General features: G+C 45.0%; 1 protein-coding gene across 1 annotated transcript; it reads right to left on the bottom strand.

The window, feature by feature from the left end:
• Nucleotides 1-172: 172 nt before the first annotated feature.
• CREBRF (CREB3 regulatory factor) lies at nt 173-26,672 on the bottom strand. The gene is made up of 9 exons (XM_058034881.1): nt 26,581-26,672; nt 17,181-17,358; nt 16,160-16,285; nt 14,214-15,297; nt 10,011-10,205; nt 8,162-8,351; nt 7,573-7,646; nt 7,101-7,223; nt 173-6,040 (listed from the first exon to the last, which is right to left on the bottom strand). The coding sequence occupies exons 2-9, from the start codon at nt 17,187-17,189 to the stop codon at nt 5,925-5,927; spliced, it is 1,917 nt and encodes a 638-aa protein (XP_057890864.1). The 5' UTR covers nt 17,190-17,358; nt 26,581-26,672; the 3' UTR covers nt 173-5,924.

The raw sequence follows: 26,672 nt of genomic DNA, 5'->3' as shown, positions 1-26,672 counted from the left end.
CTGCGAGGCAGCTCTGAGCATGAGGAAGGAAAATCCAGATATTTCCTTACCTAGCCGTCATCCCTTCCAAAGGAAATTTCCTGGAAATACCAAGATGTCAGGGACTCAGTTCAAGGTAGCAGAAGCCATTCACTATCATTCCACACAATGACTTGAGACAATATTTCCTCCACAATTTTTATTTTAAATTACAAAGGATGTTGCATACATTGATGAATTTGTATCTGAATAGAAGTGCTAGGGATCAAGGGTGACAGAGTAAACAAAGTCAATAGTTTAATTGTGCCTCTTTTCAAAAAAATAAAACTGCACAACTATTAACCAACATTTAACATTGCAACTCTTAACAGATCATGCTTTGAACAAGGTAAATTTATTTTCTAACAGAGACAAGACTTTCAGTAAGTTTTTCTGAGCTCCAGTTGGAAGTTGATTATAGAATATCAAGGACAGCATTGCAATCATGACCCCAAGCATAGGCAGAACAGGATGCCATGTTTTATGTTTTATTTAAAATGCCTTTTTTTTTTTTTTTTTTTTTTTGCATCTGCATGTGCCATCAGCCTTAAGAGTTCACCCAACCACAAATACTGAGCAAGAAGTTTTCCTTGGATATATAATACTCTGGTAAGATAGGTGATTCCAATCAGAATGTATGAATAGCCATCATTATAAGAGAGATTAAAATTAAGTTTTTGTACTAGGTTTTGTTTCCTAATCAGAAGATTTTGATAGGGTGGGATGTGCTTTTTCCAACACCAGAAAAGTCAATCCAGAAGTTAAGTCACGCAAATTTGGCTTTAAATATATCCAACTAAAAATTATTTTAAACTCTAGAAAAACTCTGAACAATGATCTAAAAAGTTTGGAATTTTGGTGGTTTTTTTTTAATGGGGGAAACAAAAAAATGCAAGTGTGGCTTAAAAGAGCTCTGGTTCCACTTTTAGTTCCACAGCTTGTCAGAAAGACAATAAATTCAGTCAGTATTTGCTCCCATGGAAGTTCATGGATGTCTAAGAGGCTGAGGATTATATTCAGAGTGCAAAGACACCTTCTTGAAGCACTGGAGGGAAAACATGGCATATTGTGAAATGCAAGTTGTAGAAAGACAGAGATTTTTGTTTGCTGCAAAGAAGATACAGCCTGAAAGTGCCATCTTTGATTAATGACATTGAAGAATCCCAATTTACATTGGGAGGTATTCAAGAGTGGTGTTTTCTCAACAGACTAATGCCCTTAATACAGTTACAAGAAGGATCAGTCACTGAGGCAGCAACTGTTTGAAATGTACTTCACACGATCCCTGGGGTAAACAAAATAAACCTCAGCTGTGTGCAAGGCTGTGTCAACAAGCCAAGACCACATCTAGCAGCACACTCCACTAGGTGATTCCAACTGAAGCCTCCAACTTCAAAAGAAAATCAAATCATGCTTAGATGCACTCTTGAAACTCGGGTCTCAAGGCCAAATACAGATCCTGACATTCACGGTCCAGAACTGGGTTGTGCCTCAGCAGAATTTCAGGAAGACGAGCAAGCACGTTTGAGGAGCAGAACTGCATTTGCTATTTCTGCTGGAGGCAGCTTGGATACAACCCTTGGAAATTCTCCTGATAAAACCTTTTAGAGCTTCTTTAAAGAAAAAAAAAAAAAAGCTATGTTTAAATGATTTATGGAAAAGCACATCCAGTCATTATAGCTGTGAATAAGTTGTTTCATTAATGAAGGCAAATATTAGATAAATATTGGGGGGTGTCTTTTAAAAATAAATTTTAAACTGACACTTCTACATTTCCAATGTGTCTGTTTGCTTTTAGGTTAGTTAAAAGACCTTTCATCCGTTTTAGGTTGGTTTTTTGTTTGTTTGCTTTTTTTTAAAAACCCCAACTTTTCCCTGGCCCTTTTAGTATGGAAAAAAGTCAATCTATAAATTAGGAACTGAACACAGCTGAGCTTGACTCTCACATCAGCTTTACAGCAATACAACTTTATTAAATCACAATGATTTCAACTGGTATGATAAGAAAATCCAGCCCGTAAACATAGCTTTAGTAGTAAGTCTCTCTCATCCCAAAAAACAAAAAGTACTCACCAAATATCAGTAAATGTGTTCAATAAACCATAAAAGGAAGCGTTAGCAAAAGGGGTTTTGGGTTTAAAAACACCCTTCAGGAGCACCCCCACGTTTTGCAAGGCCATTCAAAAACTGGTCTTCCATAGAAATACAAAAGGACTACTGAGAGAAACTGAAATCAGCCCTGTCCGCACTCGCTCCAGCACGCCTACATCAGCTCTGATTCCACCTCAGAAGCTTGGACGAGTTCAGAGGGAATGAAAAACACTTAGTTCTAGATGTACAAGTAAGGCACAATATAAAGCCACATCATCATCTGTCATGAAGGGAGGGGAAGGACGAGGGTCATACATGGTACAGCAGAACAAGCAGCCCATCGATTCCAAGTGTGGCACCTACGTTCAGACTGACGAGATCTCGACAAGAGCAGTTATGACAGCATGCTTTTAATATGGAAACAAATCCTAGAGAATCCAGTGTATCAGAAAAAGGAAGAGCTTTCTGGTTGTATTAAATCAAAAAATAGATCATTGTTTTTGGATATAGGATTAAAAGTGAATATTCACAATGCCTACACTCAAAAACAAACAAAAAAAAAACCAAAACCCCCAGGACTTTGTTAAGATCCACATACTATGTATGAACACTGAAAATCTTTAGAAAATGGTCTTCTCTAAAGATCACCCCAAAACGCATGCCACAATTGCCAAAAAACAGAACATGTACATTTGTTGGTTTTTATACCCTATAAGATTTTTGTTTGTGATAAGTATACACTAAATGTATATATTTTAATGACACTAGAGGAAGCAGATTGTTACTGGCATTAAAGTACAACCATTTCTAGACGGTTTAAATGCCACAGAGTCCCCTGGTTAAAATGTAAAGCTGCACAGCTTGCCTATGTCACCTTTATGATAAAGTTAAACCAGCAAAAGGTCTTATCTTTACTCTACATTTTACTGCCAGGTTTTATTTATCTCAAGTATCGCTGCAGCATTCTGACCAGCCCAGAGTTAGCAGCAAGTGGCAGGAATCATATAAAACGCAGTTTCTTTTTTTTTTCTTTTTCCTCTTTTTTTTTTTAAACAAAGTGCTTTTCTAAGATATACATACATATAAATAGTTACAAAATAAAGTGTCAACATTAAAAAGCTCAACTATTTCAAAGCTTTAACTTAAAATAATACATAGGAAACACTGAAATGCGAGGGTATGGAACTCACTAAAGATTCAAAGTCTACTTTGAAATGCGAGACCAAAATCATAGTCTGGTTTTCAGACAAAAATAAAAAGCTATAAAGTTGTGTGTTGCCCAGGATTCCCAGGCAGTAAGAAAAGGGGGGGCTTTTAAATACCTTGTCAGTTGAATTTGTCCCAGAAGTTTTTACCTGATTTCAAACTGCTCTCTCTCCATGCTGAGATGCTGCCTGGCCTGCAGGGTTTGGCTGGAGCACAGGGACAAGCTCCGTGCTCAGCCCTGCTCAGGCACAGCCTGCACCTCACAGGACACATTCTCTATTGGGGTTTGGGGGGCCCTGGGCAGCTCCACAAGAACAAGAGGAATACACCAGACCCACCGTGGGAAGCAGCAGCCAACTCTCACCTCACCTGAACAACAACAACAACACCACCACAAACGCCTCAAAGGAAAACACCCACATTCCACTCAGATTTTGCAAGCCTTAAGTGGATTTACAAACTTTTGCCTAAATTGCCCTGGGTATTTGTTCAGTCTCTTGTAGGAAAGACTTTCTGTACAGCTCAGTAGTGGTATTTTGGCCTCCTCCTCCCTTCTGAGTCTTCTAAAATATTTAGGTACAAAGGAAGCTGTGAGCGTGGCAGGGCCACCACTTTCACCGGCCACTGTTACCAATTCAGGCTTTTTTCTCTTATAGTACAAGCTTGGATACAAAAATAATCTACTTATAAACAAAAAGGAATCACAGTACAAACAAACTCAGACAAACTAGAAACGAAGTGGAGAAATTCCCCAAAGGGAGTGGGGAGAAAGCCTTCATGGACTTTTGCATTTTTTTTTTCAGCAGCTACATTTGAAAATATTTGGTATTTCTATTTTCAGTAAACAGTGTTTTGTCATCTTTAAATAGGGAGAGAAAGAACAGGGAGGAAAAGAAGGGGGGGTCCATGAAACCAGAGAATGATCTTGCCTTGAGATAAAGGACTTTCTCATCAAAGGCTAAAGCTTTTATCTGTACGTTAACACTGACTACAAAGCCAACTCTTATTAGCAGAAGAGCAAATAAGAACTTTGTGTTAATATTCTTCAATCATAGAAACTACTGAATTAACAAGAATAAGTCACATATAAGTCTGAAGAAGCTAGTTTCGAAATACCTGTACAAAAATATAAAAGTCTATAAATTTTTTTTTGTTTTGTTTGAAGCCTGTGTTGATCCTTGGAAACATCACATGCATAATAATACATCAACTGGAAAAGTGGCAACTAAGGAATTAGATATTTGTAGCTCTTTTTTTTCCTCTTTACATATATACACGTTACAATAAAAATAATTTTATTTTGGTTGTTTGGTGGAAGTATACTACAACAAGCTAAATACTTCTTTTTTTAAATTCTCAAAGTCGAAAACTATTTTACCAATAGCTTACTAAAATCCAAATATATTAAAATCTCCTACAGTAAGTGCAGAGAAAAAAGATTTAAAGACTCCAAGACGGCCACCAACTTATCTACCATGGAAGCGAACTACAAGAACAGCAAAATAATATTGTTATGTATGAATGCTCCTTCTGTAGATAATTGGACCCAAACAAAAAAATTCACAGTTCAGTAAGATCCCTAACCCTGACCTTTAATTTTTTTTCTTTTTTTCTTTTGTTTTTACATTCAGTACAGTATCATATAAGCTGTGCAAAACTTTACTTAGACTGGCAGTTCGCCATATCAGTTGCATTTGTCTTTGGTACAAAAATAAACAATCGCATTAATGTGCAAGTATTTGTTTTCTTCCGGCCAAAGTACCGAAATTGAGTTTTCTAGAGCCATCTTTTATACAATACATAGACTCTGTGGCATATATCTACATTTTCAACATATTCCTATATACATTCAAAAATTTTTAAGAGCTGGAACAAATACATTAAAACCTAAAATCTCACCATCTATACAGCTCGGTTTTGCCCCTCAGGGTTTTCTTCATACAAAACTTTACCAGCTTATACTGATAGCTCTCCCCACAAAATACAAGGCACAAAGAATATACTTTTGTTTTCTCTTGCTTGCACGGACATTTAAATACTCTATTAAGCTCAGAAAATTAAAATCTTATATGGCACACTAGCTCTAATGCTGTGTGTGCTATGTACAAGTTAATGGTTGCAAAGAAAGCTTACTGGTTTTTTTAAGAACAAGGAAAGAAAATCCAATTATTTAAAAATAAAATAAAAAGAACAAAAAACTCCCTACATTGACAGCTTCACCAAAAAAATGCTTTCTCTTACTTCACTTGGACCATAAACCTGTCACAATGTCTGGCAAATGCTAAAATATTTTTTTCTCTAGCAAATCCATGTTTTTGCTTCTAAAACAAAAGTGATATATTCTGGTCCTAGATCATTTGAAAGAGAACTCTCATTTCTGCCCTTGAGCTTGAAGCAGCTTTGAAACTATCTGGTTTATGGTCCAAAAATGCTCTGCAGCATTTTCTACCACGCCGTGATTTGTTTTCCTACACTGTTACTTGAAACCAATGGAACCTACAGGTGAGTGTTTACAGAATGCTAAGCTGACATGCAGACCAGAATGCCATTTACAGCGAGGAACTCGGCAGCACAGGCAGAACCTGCCCCAGGAGCAGCTCAGTCCTGCCCTACACCTTGGCCATGGGTATCCTGAGCCCCACCAGGCCGCCCGTGGGGTCTCCCTCCGCCGTCTTCTCCAGCACCTGGTTCACAAACTCCGACGTCTGGCCAGCTACAGGGAGTCCTGAAAGGGAGGGAAGAGAAGCTGCTCTCAGCTCACTGCTCATGGCACATTCCTGCTGATGCCTCAGGGTTTGGCTTTTCTATTTTTCACATTCTGTGCTGCTTTAGTGTGCAGTTCTGAACTTCATAGTAAGGGATGGTGAGCTCTGTGCATGAAGCAGGGAGACAAAACAATTCCTGCTCCAGCTGGGCACCAAGGACAAATGACCCAAATCTCAGCCCAGGAGCACAAACCCCGTGGGCTGGAGAGAGAAAAACAAGCAGGGTGGGACTGCCTGGGCTAAAGCTGGAATGGGACAATGAACTGCCAGGTGCAAATGGAGCAGAGCTGATCCCAGGGACAGAGCCCGTGCCCGGCCGTGCATTTTGGGGCCATTTTGGTTCATCTTGGGTGCAGCCCTGGCTGGGCTCTGGTGCTGCCCAAGGTGCATCCATGGAGGAGATCCTTTCCATAAATCCCTGCTTTATTCTGGAACTCTGTCCAGCCTCTTCTCTAGCTCAGCATTCACAAGGCATCATTACAGGTGACCAAAGCCAGGGGACACTTTGGTTGGGACAAATGGAACCAGGAAAGGGTTAATTTGTTCCTCCAGATCAGAAATTGTTTGTAATCAAATATAGCAAGCCCAGAGGAGGCACCAGGATGATCAGAGAGCTGGGAGAATTGGAGTTGTTCAGCCTGGAGAGGAAACGCTTTGGAATGACCTCACTGTGGCCTCACAGTGCCTGAGTAAGACAAGATGGAGAGAGAATCTTTACAAGGGATGGAGGGACAGGACACAGGGAATGGCTTCACACTGCCAGAGAGCAGGGTTAGATGGGATATTGGGAAGGAACTGCTCCCTGTGAGGGTGGGCAGGCCCTGGCACAGGTGTCCAGAGCAGCTGTGGCTGCCCCTGGATCCCTGGAAGTGCCCAAGGCCAGGTTGGACATCGGGGCTTGGAGCCACCTGGGACAGTGGAAGGTGTCTCTGGTGGAATGGGATGAGCTTTGGGCCTCCTCAGGACATTGATGATTCTCTATCTCCATGCCCAGGTAAATACACAAAGCTCAATGCTTACCAAGAGTGTCTTTAATAAGTATGTTCAACTTTTGTTCCATGTTGATTCCTCTGTCATCTTTAGGTACCTGCACCCGATTAACTATTTCTTGTTTGATGGAGTTGATGACAAAGAGTAAATTATCTGCAAAGAAAAAAAAAAGGATTAGCTTTACAGCACATTCCTCTGGAAGGGATTCACAGTTACCCACACACAGCTGTGTCAAAGGTGTCACATCACACTTACTGTAAAATTAAATGTAATAGTTTACATCAAATATTACCAATATTTTCAAAAATATTTACAGAACATGCATACATCTACATAATTCACACCTGCAAAGTAGCTCAACATTGCAGGTAACCCAAGTTCATTTCATTCAATGAGCTGGGTTTGTACCAACTCTTTTCTCTATGAGCCAGTTTACATCATGGTGCAAAACACAGACTTGCCCAAACAAAAGGAAAATGAAGATGTGAAGAGTTCTATTTACCATATTCCGTGTTGAGACCCCAGAGTTTCACTTTATTGGCTTCATACTGGGCTTTCTTTTTTAGTCTACAAGCCCTATGGCAAGAAGAGGGGAAGAATTAGAGCACTACCAGAAATGCCAGAGTAGTAAGAGCCACATGAACTCATCAACCAACCCTCCCAGAGCTGTGATGCACAAACTCATCCATCCTCACTCAGCTGCTCTGAAAACACTCTGCTACCTGCATCTGCTCACATCTGACACTTGTTCAATTTGCCACTGTCCCAGCTGTTTGCCCCACAGCTATGGAAACCAATTCCAGTGGAAACATGTCCTTATCTAGGGGACAGACAAACCACAGCTCCCAAGGTGCCAGCTGCTCTGCTTTTTGATAAACTGGAAATTCCCATACGATAAACTACAACTCCCATTTGATAAACTGGAAATTCCCATTTGATAAACTGGTAACTCCCATTTGATAAAATGCAACTCTCATTGCAGGAGCTGCCACATGAAGCAGAATTTCTTTAGGCAAAAATTATTTAGATCTTTATCACTCACTTGTAGCAATCCAAATTTTCTCATCCCTGCAGCTTCACCCAATGCATACCTGGAAGCCAGCTTGTTCTTTTCTTTCCTTGACCTGGGTCTGGCAGTTAAGGGCAGTTCACTGACGGGTGTCAGGTCACTGATCACCTTGTTCAGCTTCCTCAGCTCATTACCAATCTGGAGGAGTTTTCTGGGGTTGGGAGTCAGGTCTTCTACATCAGTCCTCCGTGACTTCTTTGCTGCATATTTTCCTGTTTTAAAGATGAAGAAAAATGGGTAGGGAAGTGACATAATACATACACAAACCTGTGAGAAAACACTCTAAAATAGGAATTTTTTGGGTGCAGTTTAAGTTCCTTTGTTCACTGCAGAAGAATGGGCCGGAATCAGGTGATCCCCATGGCCTCTCACAATAGAAAAAGCATTTCCACACAAAGAGCTTTGTACCATTCATATTCTATCCAGATCAGATAAGAGCAAATACTGCTGGCAAGGCCACTGGATGTGACAGAGAGCATACACACAACCCTGCTGAAAAATGTATGTCACAAGTTCAAACCCTGTTGTTTTGCTGCAGCTGTAAACTTGTTAACTCATATGCAGCCAAAATATCCTTCTGCACACTCCAGTGGATTCAACTCCTAAATAATCTTATTGCCAAAGCCCTGTACTAAGAAAGAGTGCTGAGGCCTGGTGCTGAAAAAATCTTCAGCAATGCTGAGATGAAATCATCCACATAAATAACAGTTAACCCTTTTTATTTTATGTATTTGAAGCTATTTAAGGCCTGGTTTTGCACTTGACTTAAAGGTCAAGTGGCCAAGTGTCTGTGGGTTTGAGTCCTTAGAGCACTTTTGGTTATTTGGTGTTGGATAACAAATATAAAATAATGGAATCACAGAATGGTTTGGGTTGGAAGGGACCTTAAATTCATCTTTTTCTCCCCCTTGCCACAGGCAAGGACATCTTCCACTAGACCAGGCTGCTCAGAGCTCCATCATGAGAAAGAGCAGTGATAGGGACTTTAGGTACTGCTATTTCACTACAGGATAAAGAAGCTTTGAAAAACTAAGGACATTCAAAGAAAAAAATGTTTTCTTCCCTGAATAAATCTACAGGTAACAGCAAAAAAATTGTATGATTTAAGAGAAGGCCAATTGCCATGTTAAAGGCAGTAATTTTCAACTCTAAGGGAACATTAACCTTACAACCAGGGAAGTTGGTTTAAATTGCTCCTTCAAAGCCAAAATCAAATGGAGCAGCCTAAAAGAGGTCCTGTGAGAAGAAAACAAAAATACCCCTAAGAGTGGTTTGTTTTGGGTGATGTTAATCATGTTTGTGGTGCAGTAATTGCTCACTGGGAATAAATCAGTTATTAGAGCAACTGGTTTAAGTTTCTCAGAGGGTATCTTAAGGAAATAGTTTATTCCCAGAGGAGTAACTGCTTCACTGTGCTGCATTCACAGGGGGAAAACAAGGAGAGAGACAGCTGTGCCTTAGTGCTTGTCCTCAGCTCATACCAGTCCCTGAACTTGGCAGCCCAGAGCCCTCGCAGCCTCCTGCTAACACAGGCAGCACTGACAGCAACAGCCACGAGCAGCAAACATCAGTCAAGTCCCCATCCAATATTTACAGTATCACACTGAGAAAGCTTTGAACTCTCGGGGTTTCCACTGAGAGCCCTTGCAAGTCACAATTCTCAATTCATCCACACTCCTCTGGAAGAAACCACACTGAAAGTCCCTACTGTGTGCTCCCTGTGCCTTCCCTGGGCACTGCAGAGTAACAGATTTACAGTGCTTGAGCTTTCATGGCCAAAACTTCCCAGCACTCACAGGGAGGGGAATTTGGCTGCTGACGGTGTCACAAGGGGAATACAGTGATTTGTGACCAGAATGAGGATTTCTTACCATGGTGGAGCCCATTTTTCTGGTACATGTTGCTGGGCAGGGTGTCCCTGTCCCACTCCGAGGGCCTCAGCATCCTCTCCTGCTGGGACGGTGTCAGCTGCTCGCTGTACTCCCAGAAGTATCTCCGCTTGCCTCTCTTCCGAGAGGAGATCGCAGTCATTTCTTTCAAATCCTCCACAGAATCGTTTTCATACCCTAAAAGGATGCAGGGGGTTGTTTACATACTGCTGACAGAATTGTTTGTAGCCCTTTAGCAGCAGACTGAGGATTCAAGTTGAGAGCAAAACCACAGCCAGCTCTGTTTTGCATTATCTAACACTTGGTTTCCAGCACTGACTGCTCTTGGGTACTGGCCTTAAATCCAGGACAGACACCGAGCCACTGATGGGCCTTCATTAGTTGAAAAAACCAAAATTATTTATGTATTTAAAGTCCCTTTATGTTCTCTGACCCCCTAAGCTGTAGTTCCCCACAATTCCAGCAGTGCCAAGTACAGACAGCAGATGTTGGACCATGTTCACCCATCCTGACAATTTTCCCCATGAATTGGCAGGAACACAATCCTAACTCACCTCCACATTTGACAAAAGGCATGGAAGAGAAGCAGATTAAATAAAGATGGATTAGCAAAAGACAATAAAGAAAAAATTATTCAATTATAGAACAATCTGAGTTGGATGAGGCCCAGAGGATTGAGTCCAACTCCTGCTGCTCCTGAGTCCAGAGACCTGCAGGGAATAAATGATCCCTCCCAGGCTGGAGAAAGGGGCTCTGTTATCAGGACAGATAATCTAAGCTGAAAGGATCTGGACCCACTGTTTAACCTCCTCCTCCTCTTTAGTGGGATGAGAAGAAATGACCCTCAGTAAAGCTGTACAATGTTTTAGAGGTGAATTATGATGCACTTGATATCATGAATTGCTCATGGAGGACATGGAAATTGTAATGCCACTGCCCCCATCACAGAAATATTTTACCATAACTACGTAAACCCAAACCACAGGTTTTCAAACCCCAGATATGCTTTAGAAAATAAAGATAATCTATACTAAGGTTAAAAAAACTCTCAAACCACTGCATGACCTTTTGTGCTAAAACGCTAAATATTAGTTTACATTTACTCAAAAAGGAACATTTCTAAACATCACATTCCGTGATGGAGCTGAAGGAAAAGCCACCCATGCATGGACTGCAGGCTTAGCAAGCCTTGACCCCATATGCTTCAGCTCTGCTTCATCTTCCAGCAGCACAAAGAACACTTTCTTCCTTTTAAAACAGTCCATTCAATTAGTCTGTTTGCACTTGAAAAACCAGTTGAAAGAGGAAAAACAAACTTTCTTGCTTTGGTCTGTCTCTCACATCATAACCCAAAGCATGAACAGAAGTCAGGTATGCAGAAGGATGAAATCCATCCTGAAGTTCTGTTTCTTATAATTTCATCAACTCATTTACTTGGGTTCTCTGGTTTGTTGGAAAGGCAGGATTTTAAAGGCACATCAAACCATGAAACATGCTTTATAAAACATTTGTGCTGTATAGCCAAAGTTACTGAAAATTTACATGAAATACAGTTTCAAATACCATAAATATTTGTAACTGTAGTTCCATTTTACTCAAATGCTGGTTGACTTAAATATCAAAACACACTCAAAAAGCCCACTGAGTTTCCACCTTATAAAACAGCTATGGAACTCATTATACAGAAATATATAAATGGAGCCCATCTTCATGATAACACAGAATTAATCCAACCAATGAAAACAAATCTCTGTAAGAGATGAAGCATACAAATGTACAACAAGGTTAAAATCAGGACTTCCTGTTTGCTTATTCAAACTGTAATTAAGTTAGAAACTTCAATTACATTGACTTAATACATCCTGCCTTGCAAGGCCCACACTGACCTGCTGCCATTATAAAGTGACATAAAAGAACCCAGAGCAGTGTCCTAAGCTAACACACAAACTTGTTCAGCTGCTCTGCTCTGTATTTATTCCTCCTCTTAGCAAAGATCACACAGCAGGGCAGGCTTCTAAGAAATCTCAAAGGGTTCTTGTACTCAACTCTGAAGCCCTTCACCCCTTCCTACAAGTCTGTCTTCACATCCCTGCCTGTGGTTTTGGGTTTAAATTCACCAGGGTTAAATGAAGCAGAACAGAGCGCAGGGTGCACGTGACTCTGACCAGGTGAAACCCAAAAATAGCCACGTGAACAAAGGCAGGAGCTGCTGCTCTGCAGCCCTGCACCACTGAGGCTTCTGGCAAATCACTGCCAGTGCTCCCCAGCTCACTCCAGGGGCTCACACTGACCCCATGCAGCTTCTGGAAACAATCTCTGCGTCTCCATGAGCACTTTGCGCTCATTTCTTCTCCAGTGCTACCGACAAATGAATAAATCGCTGCATTTCCCATTTCTGCAATCTCCTGACTAACAGTCATTGAAAAATCTTTCTATGAAATGAGATAAGAAAAATATACTCAGTAATAGCAAAACCAAATGCTAGAAAAGGTCTGGGCTGGTAATTCCCATAATAAACTACCTTTGCAGGAGACCAAATTTGCTAAATCTGTGTCATGGTAATAATAAAAACACTGTTGTCCAAACTTGCCTGAGAGCCAGTCACATTTTTAGCTATTTTTCCTTCACTATATCTAAATATTTTCTCAGATAACATTTGAAGAAAGCATTTCATTCACTCTAGAAGAAGAATAACCAAAAGTAAATTATGTATAAAAAAACATTAGAGGGTCAGCAATAACTAGCAGATTTTTGTCCTTTCAGTAAATTACAGCCTCACTCAAAATACTAACTGATTTTGCTTTCAGACCTGTGGAAGGTTTAATTTTCCTGTGCTGTGCCTATTTTTAGATCCTTTACCCATAGTATTTACCTTTAGAGGTAAAAAAGCAACACAAAATATAACAGTGGCATGATTAGAATACCTGGAGATGTTATTTTCTAAAATACATGACAAATTTTTTAATATCACCACATTTGAGGTGAATGGTTTTAGGCTTCATTCATGGAAAGGTTTGGCAAGCTTGGATAAGCCCAGATCCTCAGCTCCTGCTGCAGAATGTGGATTGCTGGTCAGTAAAATCATTAATTAATTAATTCCACCCACAGCATTTAACACAACCTCTCTTTTTCAGGGATCTCAGGCTGCCAGTGCAACACATCCCCCATGGGCTGCAGAGCTGGAACAGCTGCTCAGGGCCCCAGAAAGCAGAGGAAGTTCACTCCAGAAGGGAGGAAGAGGCTTCAAAATGTTAATAAAAATGTGTTGTGTGCATGTGAAAGTAGCATAAAGGGCAGAATGCTTAACGAGTTTAATGCCAACGCAGGAAATCTAATTAGAAAATAATTTCATCTGAGAGTTCATTATGACAAACACTGACAAGCTTTAGGGAAGCTGCTGCTCTCAACAAGGAAAAATTTCAGCTGCTTTATCCCCCTGAAGTTACATATTGCCAAATGTCTGAATACTTTAATTCTTATTCTCTACTACAGGGCATTTATAAGATGTGAATATTGTAATACTTTATGAAATTAAATTAATACTTGATTACAATCCTGTGCAGATTTTATTTTTATACAATATTACTGTTTTGCTGCATTCTAGGTGAAGGTTAAGTCTTATTCCTGCTCTTAGAACTCCATTTTTAAAGGCAGGAGAGAGGAATTCAGTATCTTCTGAAGCCCCTAAGTGTTGCTGCTGAAACCACCCAGAAATGATTCTATTAATTTCAGTCATTCCATGGATTCTGTGGAAAAACTGTACCTGAAAGTAGGACTTAGATAATTATGAAATCATTTCACTCAGGCTGTGATTTCCTCCTGACAGATCCAACTCTGGGTAAATTCACTGCTATGAGAAGTGCTAGAAAGTTCTGCACATCCTACCAGAGAGCTACAACAAGAAAGAAGGCCACACTTGCAGGCAGCTGCTCTAACCTCAGGCTACAGCTGGGCTTCCTGTATTCACTATCTTTATTTTTGTTGCACAACCACAGTTTGTGCAGTTTTTCATTAAATAGGGCAACAGAGACTTTGCATACTTTGAATAAATTGCATTTTGCAAAGCACTTAGAAAATGTGGGAGGAGAGTTCACAACCTAAGATCAGTGCTGCTCATGTGTAACTACCAGGAGTTCAAAAGCTTTCTTTCCCACTCAGAGGACAAACCCAGCAACCCCCTGGTACCTGGTTCTGAGAATGTGTCACTGATGTCATCGTCCTTATCGTCCTCGTAATCCTCCTCCTCATCGTCATTCTCAGACAGCTCGTGCTCACTCCCAAACCCTTCATCGTGGTCCTCATCTTCAATATCATCCTCATCCTCCTCCTCCTCCTCGGGCTCAGCTTTGGCTGACTGTTCACCCAAAGTGTCTGTTACAAAAAGAGAATAATTGTGCTCTTCTTTCTTCTGCGAGGAGTCGGACACGGAGGCGCTGGCGGAGAGGCTGCTCTCCCCCACAGCCAGCCCCGGGCTCTCCTGGGGGGGGCTGAGGAGCAGCTCTTGAGTCTCTTTAAAAGGCAAACCAGGAGTTGTGCTGTGAGCATGGGGGGACTCAAGTCCTTTCCTGTCCTGTCTCTTTGCCACAGCCCCACAGTAGCAGGTGTTTTCCTTGGCCGCGTCAGCGTGCGCCTGGCTCAGCACCGGCCTGCTCTGCGGCAAGGGGTTGATCTTTACTTTTGCTTTTTTAACATAGTCTTTACATTCAACGTGAATGTTCACCTTTTCACTGCTGTACACGCTGGTCTTGGCCATGATCTGTGTGCTGGAAGCAGGCTGGCTGCCAGCCTTGCTGGCCTTCTGGGCACAGTCCGACAGAGCGGCCTCGGCCTGAACGTTCTTGGAGGAGCAGACCGGTGCCGCTGCTCTGCTCGCCATCTTTTTGCCAGGTAACAAAGGATTTAAAGGGTTTTGTTTCACACTAAAGAGCAAATCAGGGTAATAGAGTGAATCTGAGACAGGCTGGGAGTCCTCGCTGTTCAGCTGAGCCAGTGTGGGTGTTTTGCTTATCACCTCTTCATCCTGGTACGGGCTTGAGAAGTCATCGAGGCCCAGGTAATCCACCTCTTTTGTTCCCCAGATGTCACAGCTGGTTAATTTAGTGTACTTAGTTAGGTCTTCACAGTAGGTATCCCACTGCTCCCACTTGGAGGTGAAAGCAGCTTCTTTGTCCAGGATGTCCGTAAAAGACTCCAAGTTCTCAAGGTCTTTGCAGTCCTCCATGAAAAGCAAGTTGTCCCTGGAGCTTTGCTGATAGTCCATTTCTCTGTCCTGTGCACAATAAAGTAAGTTAAAAGTTAATACAAAAAAAGTATCCATCATCTCTTTCCCCTCCTTAACCTGGTAAGGAGAGCTCAAGTCCATGAGTATGAGAGAGGGCTGACATAGTAAGAGACCTCAACCTTCAACTAAAATCTTCTTCTAAAGGTCAGAATGAAGTTCAGCTCCTGTGCTTCAGCAACAGATCTTTCTAAAGACACTGCTTTTCCTATAACACACTATTTTCCTGCTATTACAAATCCATCTGCTCACCAGGAACTAAACCAGTACCAATATCCATGTATTTAAAATATGAAAGACATCACAGGCATCTCTATAACCTAGGTCAATCTTTGCTGTGTGCTTAACACAATACACTTGAGTTCACCAGTTCCTGGAAAACCTCACTCTAACACAACCAATTAATGACCATAAGTAACATTTCTCCTTTGATGCAGGGATAAAATGAAAAAGGAAATGCTCATACAAGCAGCTTGTGAGTCAACTTTTATTTCCCTTGCCCCTGCATTCACAGCTTGGGTGAAGCAGAACATAGCAGGGGGATATTCTTCCTTGTGAGGGTGGTGATGCCCTGGCACAGGTGCCCAGAGAAGCTGGGGCTGCCCCTGGATCCCTGGCAGTGCCCAAGGCCAGGCTGGACAGGGCTGCAGGAGCACTAGTGAAGGTGGATTTGAGCCTGTCTGAAGAAGTGCCTGCTGAGGAACCATCACACTAGCTGGACAAGCAGTCCAGCTCTTCCCTAATCAGCAGCCAGCAATAATGAATAATTTTCCAGCATTCTTGAAGCAACAGCCCTTTATTCCTACAGGAACTGGTGAGGAGATGAAACTGGGGGCACTCAGAGCTGACCTACCAGTTCATACATGAAGTCTGGATCCGAGCTGCTCGCCAGGAGATCCGTGCTCATCAGGGTCTGCTCTGAAAACAGGTGGCTCCGAAAGGCATCCCCAAAAGGAGGGTCCATTCCACTCACACTGGGCTACAACACAGTGGACAGACATTTCAAACATGATATGAAAAGGCACGTTTTCACCTTCCACAAACAGAATCACCATTCCTCCTAGTCTCAGAAGGATTTTAGCACCACAGATAAGCACATCATTCCCCAGAGCCAGAGAATGCTTCAGGAGCAAATGACAACATGCAGGAGCAATCAAAGGACACATTTCCATCCACACAGAGCTGCAAGAGCATTCACTGCTCCCTCATTCTTCCCTGCTGCTTTGAAAGTCTTATGTTAGCCAAGTTTTGGGATATGTTGGCGTTTGTGGAAGCTGAAGGCCAGTCCTGGCAAGATCTGGGAGTCCCTCTAATACAAATAATTTTGTACTAAAGCAGTGTGGACTGTGTTTAGAGCCATTAGAACTCACAAAACTTCCATATAAAATTGTAAGGAAAGCAAAATTTACGACAACCAAATCTAGATTGTTACCTCTCTCTCAAGAACAAAGTGAAATTTGGCAAAAAAAGCATTATGCAGGATGACTGGGCATGCAGGGAATGGGCAGCAAGGCCTTCTGCTACATTTAATTCCAGCCCTCCATTTCTCTCCTAGACGCTCTCCCCCTGAGGGCTGGGAAGGCAGAGACACTGCTGCTGAAAGTCACTGAGTGTGCTCAGGGTGAATCACTGCAGTAATAAAAGGCTGTTCTGCTCTCCAGGCATCCTCCCTCACCCACAGACAACGTGGCTGGAGCTTGAACAAACACAGCACCCAGAGCAGCACCACAGCTTCCACCACAGACACTACAGGGACCCCGCAAAATACACATCCTTTAATCTCCTACACATCTTCCCTCCTTGTACTGGTCAGATTTGTTCTTAAACAAAGGCAAAATTATTTACAGACGCAAATAAAATCCTAGCAGACTTACCTGAGGCATTTCCAAGCCCAGATTCCCCAAATCCAATTCCAAACTTCTTGTTTTATTCACTTGTAGATTCCTTTCCAGCTTTACTTCAGTCTCAGGGAGTTTACACCATCCATGCAATGAAATTTTTCTTTAGGATAACTTCAGTTCACCCTGATGGAGCTTTTCTATTTGTCGACTTCTGTGCAGAATAAACACAGCAAACCCCCAAGGAGGTGAGTAATCCTTCACCAACAAGGTGAAAGCTTAAAAAACAGTCAAAGGCAAGAATTTCCCCTGAAAGTTGATTTTTTCTCATGCTGGAATGTATAGAAAATTTCTTCCCCTGCCATCTTTCATTGAATGAGAAGCCACAGATGCTACAGAACAGAGTTGCTGCAAAACCATTTTTGGCCAAGTTACATTTTGTTGCCTTTTTTCCTCTCTGCTGAGACCAGCAGCTCTACAGACACACCTGAAGAGAAAACCCTGCCAAATTTGGAACAATAATCAGCACACTGCTGGGTATCCAAGAGAGAAACAACCTTTATGACTAATGTAACAGGGCCAATAAACTCTAAAAATGTCTCAGGCAAAAGTCTCAAAATGCAAATTTCAAACAGGCAGAAATGCTGTTTCCAGTGGTATCTCCTCCTTTTCTTCAGGGATGAATCCATCCAGCATCAGATAAGATTACATCAATCACTCACACAGCAACATCTAGTGGTAGAGGATCACAGGAATCATCCAGCAGGAGTGGAAGAAAAGATTTCCCCAAGGGAGCAAATTAAAAACTGCCAAATCCACAGCTGTCTAATAAAATATCTTCTCTGTTAATTCAAGTAAGGCATAGGTTGTGATTGGACCAATTTATTTACTGGTAGTTTTACCAGTTTAGGAGTTTCTACAGACCTGCTCTACTTCAGATGTTTGTCTAATGACTCTTCTGAGCTTAACTCAGCATTTTGAACAGAGTAAGGAAAATCCTCACAGAGCATTGCTCCTAAGTCAGACTTGGGTGCAATCTGCTCAGGCTGTGTTTATTCTCTTGTTTTAAAAACAAATAGTAAACTGGAAGTGTTCTCCCACAGCTCAGAACCCTCCCCCAGCAGCACATGACAGCATCCCCGTGACTATTCCCACTTTCAGATGGTATCTCAGCCACTTTGGCCTCTTTAGCATATGGACTATCAGACTGTGGTAAAAACAGACACTATGCAAAGAAGTCTTCACTTATCAAACAGCCTGCTTTGCAAAGAGCAGCTGGAATATAAAGAACAACAGTTCCAGGTCCAGTGTCACAGGAGTTCTCAGCTGAACCCTCACTGCCCCTGCCAGAGCAGCCATTCCTCACAGGGCTCTGTGGTGAATGTGGTTCCTTGGGAGAAAAGCTCCTTTCTGCTCCAAAACCTCCAGGGAACCCTTTACTTATTTAAAAGTGACATTTAAAGTGAAGTTTGTGCCTCAGCAAGCCTGTCTCCCTTCACCCACAGCAGGATGGTCCTTCCCAGGTGGGGATGTGGCAGCAATGACTGAGTCACTTCACTGGGCTGGGAGAAGGGGTCTGCTCTTTAAAACAAACACAGGGATGTTCTCAGACAGAGAAAGAGAGGCAAGGTTATGATTCTAAATACCTGAACACTTTCTTTCCATGCACATGGATGCCTTTTTCATCAGCACATGAGATGAATGCTTTGACATCACCTCCAAACCACCTCCTGCATTCACAAGGACACTGCCAGAGCTCTCCATGATACAAAGGGCAAAGAAAGGAAACATTTGCTGCTTCTTCACTGCTTATTCTTTGTTGTGTTTTTTGTCAGAACACAGGCCTCAGCTGTTCCACACACAGCCAGCAAAGGGGTGAAACTTCATCTCTACTGACACTGATTTCAGAATCAACCACCAACACTTCCAGGTGCCAGACTCTGGATCACTTCCAAATCCTCAGAGCAAACATTCAAGGCTCAGAATACTTTTACCATCTCCAAGACTGGAGTGATAAACTTCTTGCACTATTTGAGAATGCCAGTGCATGTCCTCTCAGGTCAAAGCAGTGCATCAGCTAACCCAATTAATCCTCTTTATATTTTATTCCTGATACTTTATAATATTAATATTTAAATGTGACTTGAATCCCAGTAGCATCTAGTCAACTATTCCACAATGTAGGATTTTTCTCAGCAGCTCTGTGGAGGAGGAAAACACAGTGAGGCCATGAAAAGAAAGACATTGCCTCAGGGAGCTGCACAATCCAGATATCCTTCACGCTCCCAAAAAGCAGCCCTGCCTCCAACTGCTTTCCAAATTTCCCAGAAAGATCAAGGTCACCATTAAAAGCCTCCTGCTGCTTACACCTACCTACCAGTGATCTTCACAAACTGGTAAATAAAGATGTATGGCACAAGGCAATGACACATATGGGAGCACAGGTGTCAAATCAGAACTTGCTGTGAAGGAAAGTCATTTGTAGACTGCAGTTAAAGTCCCATTCTTACACAATTTATCATTATTGGCACTTTCAGCCCAAGACTGAGTTAGAAAAGAATAGTCCAGCTGTTGTGTTTTCTATAATGAATGCAGCTCCGAATGAACTAAAAGAGCTGTGGCAGAGCTCAACTACAGCAGCACGAAGAATTACTGAAGATAAATATAGCAGGAATTTCTACTTGAGGACAATTTCCATTAATGCCTTCCATCAGCCCTCCCCAAATGCAGAGACAGGTGGAACACAGAGCCCGAGCATCGGGCAGGGTGCCTGCTCCTCTGGCAACAAACAGCCTGCAGGGAAATCAGATTAAGGTGATTAAAGAGCCAGGCCCAGAGCTGGTTCTGTGCCTGCAGCTCTGGAGTCACATCAGTGCCCAGCTCTGCTCCTGCCTTCACTGGGGCTGAGGAAGGGCAGGACCTGAGGGGACCCTGTGACACACATGGTCAGGGACTCTACAAGGGATGGGGTGACAGGACAAGGGGAATGGCTTCAAACTGACAGAGCAGGGTCAGATGGGATATTGGGAAGGAATTCCTCCCTGTGAGGGTGGGCAGGCTCTGGCACAGGTGCCCAGAGATGCTGTGGCTGCCCCATCCATGAAAGTGTTCCAGGCTGGGCTGGATGGGCTTGGAGCAAGCTGGGACAGTGGAAGGTGTCCCTGCCCATGGCAGGGGTTAAAATGAAATAATCTTTAATGTCCCATCCAGCCCAAACCATTCCATGAGTCTGTGATCTCAGGAACAGCTGTGTCCCTCTAACATTTAAGAACCTGGGCTGCTGATGGAGGCATGCACATGTACATTGGTTAAAATCCCATCACTCATCAACAAGGACCCAAAGCCTGTTCTGTAGAGTTAGCATCTAATTAATGACAAATCCTAATTAAAAACGAACTCCTGTATTTAATATTTACTTTCTGAAGAGGAGCAGTGGTTCCAGGATGCCCAGGAAGACTGAATTTCCCACAGGGAAGCAGCAGGTGCATTACCTGGGATTACTGGTGTAACCCAGGCTGCAGCAGGAGCTAAACTCCAAACACAGCATTTAGGGGACACAGTGCAGCTCCTGTGCATGGGCTGCCTCTTGGGCCACTAAAACATCCTCCTGCCACAGCACAATACCTCCAAAGAAACCCTTCAAAGAGAAAACCCCAAAATTCAGCTTTTAGCTTAGCACCTCTGCAAGTCTTCCTCAGCCACCTGCATGAATCATTTGTACCATGGCTGTAGGGAAAGCTGCTATTTCTGGCCCAGTTCAGCTGTGTATTCTGAACACTGGGAAGGCACATGGAGCATGGCTGGGCTGTTTTGCTGGCTGCACAGTGCTCATTATCCCAGCAGCTAAATGCCTGCTGTAAGTGCATTACAGGAACAATTACACTTTCACGATGGTGACTGCATCACACAGCACAGCTTGTCAAAGGCACAGTTTTGATGCAGGTATAAAAAAATAGCTCACAAGAGCCTGCCAGTACTAAACCTAAAAGCTCAGGCTGAAACATTCATGGCCAACTCTGAATTTCAGAGGAAGCACAAAAACTACACCATGTGCTTGGAGAGAACCATTAGGTACCTTGCATTGTTTGTGGTATCTGGATATTTTATGGAATACTGGAGCTGGAGATGCAAGAAGTTCTCCTGCACGTCTCTTAAAAACATTTTTCTCCTTCCACAATTTGTGCCAACTTGTTTTCTGTTACAGAACACCCTCTGCTCAGGGCAGTCCTCAAGCTGAGAACGTGCAGAGTGCCTGGGGTCCATCCCTGGAGTGTCCAGGGAACATCTGGAAATGGCACTCCACGCTCTGGTGTGGGTGCAAAGGTGGGAATCACACCCAGGCTGGATTCAATGGATTTGGAGGACTTCTCCAACCTCAATCAATGCTTCTGTTCCTTACTTTTGTTTCTGAATAATGTCCCTTTTTTTCTTTCTACATGATTCTTCAATTATTATCCAGACTTTAAAAAATTATTTTACTTTTCTCCCCCAGCACAAAGACCTGAAGTTTATTAGTATTATTATTACTATTAATTCATAGCAGTGAGCAAAGACACGCTTTTAAAATGTCGTCTTGTATTTCCACCCACCACAGTCTCATTCCTGGACTCACAAAAGCAGCCAAGTCCCCCTTGTTGGTGCAGGATTTCTATTAAAATGCCAGCACAAGCATCTAAGGCATTATGCTCTTTGCTTTTTTGTCCTGGAGAGAAAACAACACCTGCTTAAAACCCCAGACCCTGAGTCCGACGGAGCACTGCCACTTAAAAGAACTAAAGATACTCAGACTGTTTCACTTCTTCTAAGCCTCTTCCCTTCAGGAGAGGGAAACTGTTACTTCACTGTCTCTGTTCCTGTTCCTGCACTGACCATCCCTTCCCCCTCCAGTGGTATTTTTCCAACCCTACTCGCCCACAGCAGATAGAATTCAAGACCTGGAAGTGACAGCTCTCAGGAGAAGCTCTGGTCTGCAATCACACACACAACACCACCCCAGGCAGCAGAGCCCATGAGCCCCCAGCACAGCACAGAGCTCATGGACCCCCCATGCCAACGCCAGTTCCCAGCTCTGGGGGTGCCCCAGCTGTGTCAGCCAACAGCAGATCCCAGAAAATGACGGAATCCGAGTCGCAGAATGGTTTGGGCTGGAAGATAAAGATCCTCTGGTTCCACTCCTGTCATGGGCAGGGACACGTCCCACTGTCGCAGGTGGCTCTAAGCGCCATCCAACCTGGCCTGGCACACTCTCAGGGATCCAGGGCAGGCACAGCTGCTCTGGGCACCCTGTGCCAGAGTGTGCCCACCCTCACAGGGCAGGATTTCTTCCCAATACCCCATCTAACTCTGCTCTGTCATTGTGAAACCGCTCCCCCTTGTCCTGTCACCTGTAAATTGTCTCTCTCCATCTGTCCTGTGGGTTCCCTTCAGGCACTGCAAGCCCACAGTTGTGTCACCCCAAAGCTTCCCCTGTGCAGGTGAACAACCCCAGCTCTGCCAGCTCCATCCCTCTGATCCCTGGGGCCTCTCTGGATCTCTGCAGCAGCTCCAGGTCCTGGCTGGGGTCTCACCTGAGGGGGCACAATCCCAGCCCCTCCTGCTGCCCATGGGGACCAGCCCAGGGCACGGGGGGCTCTGGGGGCCAGGGCAGCTCCAGCTCTTGGCCACAGCACCCCCAGATCCTCCTCCAGGGCTGCTCCAGCTGTGCATCCCCAGCCCGTGTTTATATCCCAGCCTGCACTGGGATTGACCATCGTGCAAGAGGAGAAGCAAAACAAAGTGATTACTTTTATACTAACAAACATTCTGCATCCACAGATTTTGTAACAACTATGCCCAGATTAATATATTCCTGCTAGAAAACATTTCTGTATGTTCTGGAACAAAGACTGAGATTTTTATTCTTATTTTAGTGCTAAGAGTGGGATGTGCAGCATGTTAAACTTATTCTAACTATTTTAACAGATTTAATTAAAAAATATTAAATTTAAAATATTCATACCATAAGCCTTATTAAAATAACACTGCAGAACAAGGAGAGTTGTTTGCACATGAGAATTAGTAGTAAAACTAACATTTAAAATTTTTTTAGATTTATAAAGTTAAAAAAATTTAAATGTTTATATAAAATAAAATTTATAAAATTTTTAATTTTTAGTAGTTTTCCCCTGAATCAGAGTGGGGTGAAAGCAAAGGCAAAAAACAAAAGCAAAATTAAACAATTCAGGTTCCAATCTCCAGCAATATTCTACATCCTGACAGGATGGCTATTCCTATATCTTTTTCTGACAGAGTCTTTCAGAGTAAGAGAAAAAATAATTCTGTAGTTTCCAGGAAAAACAAAAATCAACGCAAGTCTTATGATGAAGGGAACGGTACAGTCTGGTCTACTCTTCGTACTGTGAAATTGTGATTGCTATACTCTTGTTAGAAATGGGGCATCTGTACCAGATACTTCAAAGCCAGCAGAAAATTCGAAAAATGCATCAGTCAAAATTGTCCAAAAAATAAAAAAATCCGTAGCTTAAGAGTTTAAAACCAGAAGGATTTAAAAAAAAATCAGGGAGATTTTTATAGCAAGGTCTAAACTTTAAATTTACAGTTTAAACAAAACTTTTGGTTTAACTTTCATGCCAATGCCAACTCTTGAGCACTTCTCATGCAACGTTTGATATTAAAACATTCATCTGAACTTCCCAAATCACAGAGCACGGACACACAGGCCATGGGAATGTAAACCCGTGGGTTCTCTTATTTATCCCATCAGTCTATTAGTGGGACAAAAGCTTCTGTTTCTTCCCAATTAATTCCTGCTAATGCTGACTTCAATCTCTGTCCTTCCCAGGCTGTTTGCCTCTCTCATTATTTAAAAAACACCTGGGGAGGATGCTCAGGGAGCCTGATGCCTCTGCTGTGGATTGCTCTTATCAGGGAATACTCCCATGAATTCAGAGTAATTCCTTCTTGGCTCAGGTGAACTATTGGCTGTGGACATGTCTGAGGTCTCTGAGCTACCCTTTTGAACACATTTTAAATGGAATCTCACCGAGATTCTTTTAGCAGGAAGGGTTTCTTGCAGAAGGATCAGACCCAGGGAACCTGTGGCTGTCCCTGGATCCCTGGCAGTGCCCAAGGCCAGGCTGGATGGGGCTGGGAGCAGCCTGGGGCAGTGGAAGGTGTCCCTGCCCATGGCAAGGGGTTGAAATTAAATAATCCTTAAAGTCCCTTCCAACATAAACCATTCAGGGATTCTGTGATTTATTTTCCATAGAAATTCTGACTTCTCATTTAAGCAGCCAACAACAGAAATCAACAACATTTCTAAAGCACCTGCATCTGCCTCTCTGTAATTTTTATTATGAAAACACATTTAATAACTAACATTCCCCACAAGGATGCTCGGAAGTGACCTTAGAGGCCTTTTAAACACAACCTTTAAAACATTTAGAAGTGTTTAAAAGACAATACGAGTATCTGATTCTGTTCTGCCTGTTACATGGAGCATGATTTCAACAAGTTACCCCTGGAGTGGCAGCGACAGAAAGATCACGATCGCTTTAAGTGAGAATCGCACATTTCGGCTGGCAGCGCTGGCTGCTCCCAGCTCCAGCCTGTTGCACGGGGAAGCCGGAACAAACCCCGAGTGTTTTACACCGAGAGTGACGGGGAATTATCCCGGACACCGGCACAGAAATGCCGTGGGCTGAGGGGCTGCCGGGCGAGGGAGGGCACGGCAGCGATGCCGCGGTTGGGGAACGACGCCCAGGGCGGGGACCCTGGGGACAAAGGCTAATAATAAAGGTAAATAATAAAGATTTGAGTCCTCGCTGGCACAAGGGGCTTTAATTAAAAGTGTTCCCGGCTAGGAACCGGCGTGAGCTTGGAGCACACACGGAGAGGAGTCCGACACCCGTGTGGGGACACGCTGAGAGCCGCGGGCGGCTCCTGAGGCGGCGCGGGGAACCCGCGGATGTTTCATAACCCAAACCTGCGGGGACGGGCGGGGAGCGGGAGACGGGAACGCGCCCTGTCCTCCCCTGAGCGCGGGGAACGGGACCCCCTGAGCGCGGGCACCGCCCCGGGCCGGTGCCGACGCCCAGGTGGGACAGCCTCCCTGAGGCAAAGCGCTGCGGAGGGACGGGCACGGCGGGCGGCCCCTGCGGCCACGGCCACGCGCGGTGGCCTCGGCCCCGCCGCGTCCCCCGGCCCGGCCCTGACCCACTAACACACCTCCGGCCAACATGGCCGCCCCGCCGCCCAGCGCAGCCTACCCCGGCCGCCGCCGCCCCGCCCTCCGCGCCCGCTCATTGGCTGTCTGCCCCACCGCGCGTGCTCCCATTGGCCGCGGCGCCCGTCGCTCACCCGCCCAGCGGCCCTTTCAAGCTAGGGTGAGGCGACATGTAAACAAATCCCCTCCCGCCGCCCCGGCCGCGGCCCCGCGACCCCCGGGCCGCGCCCGCCGCTCCGGGCACCCGCCCGGCCGCCCCCGGCCCCGCCGCGCCCGACACACCGCCCAGGGAGCCGCGTCCCGCGGGGGCGGCCCCTGGGCAGCGACCCCCGCCAGGGCTGCGGGCAGCGGGAGCGCACTCGCGCTGCCCGGGAGAAGCCCCGTCCCGGGGCCGCGGCTCGCAGCGAACAGCCGGCCCGCCGCTCTGGCATTACATAAACGCCGCGCCGGAGCGGGGACGGTCCCGTCCTGTCCTGCCCCGCACTCGCAGAGCGGTGACCCCTCTCCGCCAGCTCTGCTCCGCAGCGGAGCCGCCCGTCGGGCACCAGCACAGCTGGGCACAGAGACCCCGCACGGGCACGGGTCACCCCCGGCCGTCCTGGGCATTCTAACAGGTCGCAAACGGAGGAGGCGACTACGAGCCCGAGAGGCAGGAGTGCAGGAGCTGCCGAACCCTTCCCTCCCTTCCCGGGCAGCCCCTCCGCCCTCACGCCCAGAGCGGCCGGGCTCCCTCGGCAGGACGGCGCTTTCCTCTCCCCGGCGCTCGCTGCGAGAGTCGCTTTCCTTGTAAAGGCACGGGCCGCTCCTGCCGGGCGGAGGCTGGAGGGGACAACGCCGACAACTCCCCGCGGAGCCCGCGCTCTGTCCCTGCAGCCCCCTCCCACCGCCCCCAGCCCGGCCCCGGGCCCCAGAGCCCCGCTCCGGGACCGGACACCCCCCGCGCACCGCTGCTGCTCTCCCGCGGCCTCGGCAGCCACACCCCCCCGGCGGGCGGGCGGGCGAGCGGAGCGGAGGGGCCGCTGGCACCATCCCCGTCCCGCTGTCCCCGGCAGCCGGGCAGACACCTCCGTGCCGCTCTCCCTCCCTCCCTGCAGCCCCCTGCCCAGCGGCACCGCCTCCTCCCGCCGGACCACCCGAGCCCCCCGACCCCCGGCGCCCTCGGTGCCGCGCAGCCCCCCCGAGCCCCGCGGTCCCCCCGAGCCCCTGACTCACGGCGCTCAGCGGGGGCCGCAGCCCCGCGCGGCCCGGCCCGGCCCCTCCATGCGGCCCCGGGTTTGTTTGTTTATGTCCCTTCCTGACGGGTT

Source organism: Melospiza georgiana, chromosome 15 (assembly GCF_028018845.1).
Source record: "Melospiza georgiana isolate bMelGeo1 chromosome 15, bMelGeo1.pri, whole genome shotgun sequence".
Taxonomy (NCBI): Eukaryota; Metazoa; Chordata; class Aves; order Passeriformes; family Passerellidae; genus Melospiza; species Melospiza georgiana.
This window is presented reverse-complemented; position numbering and strand designations above follow the sequence as displayed.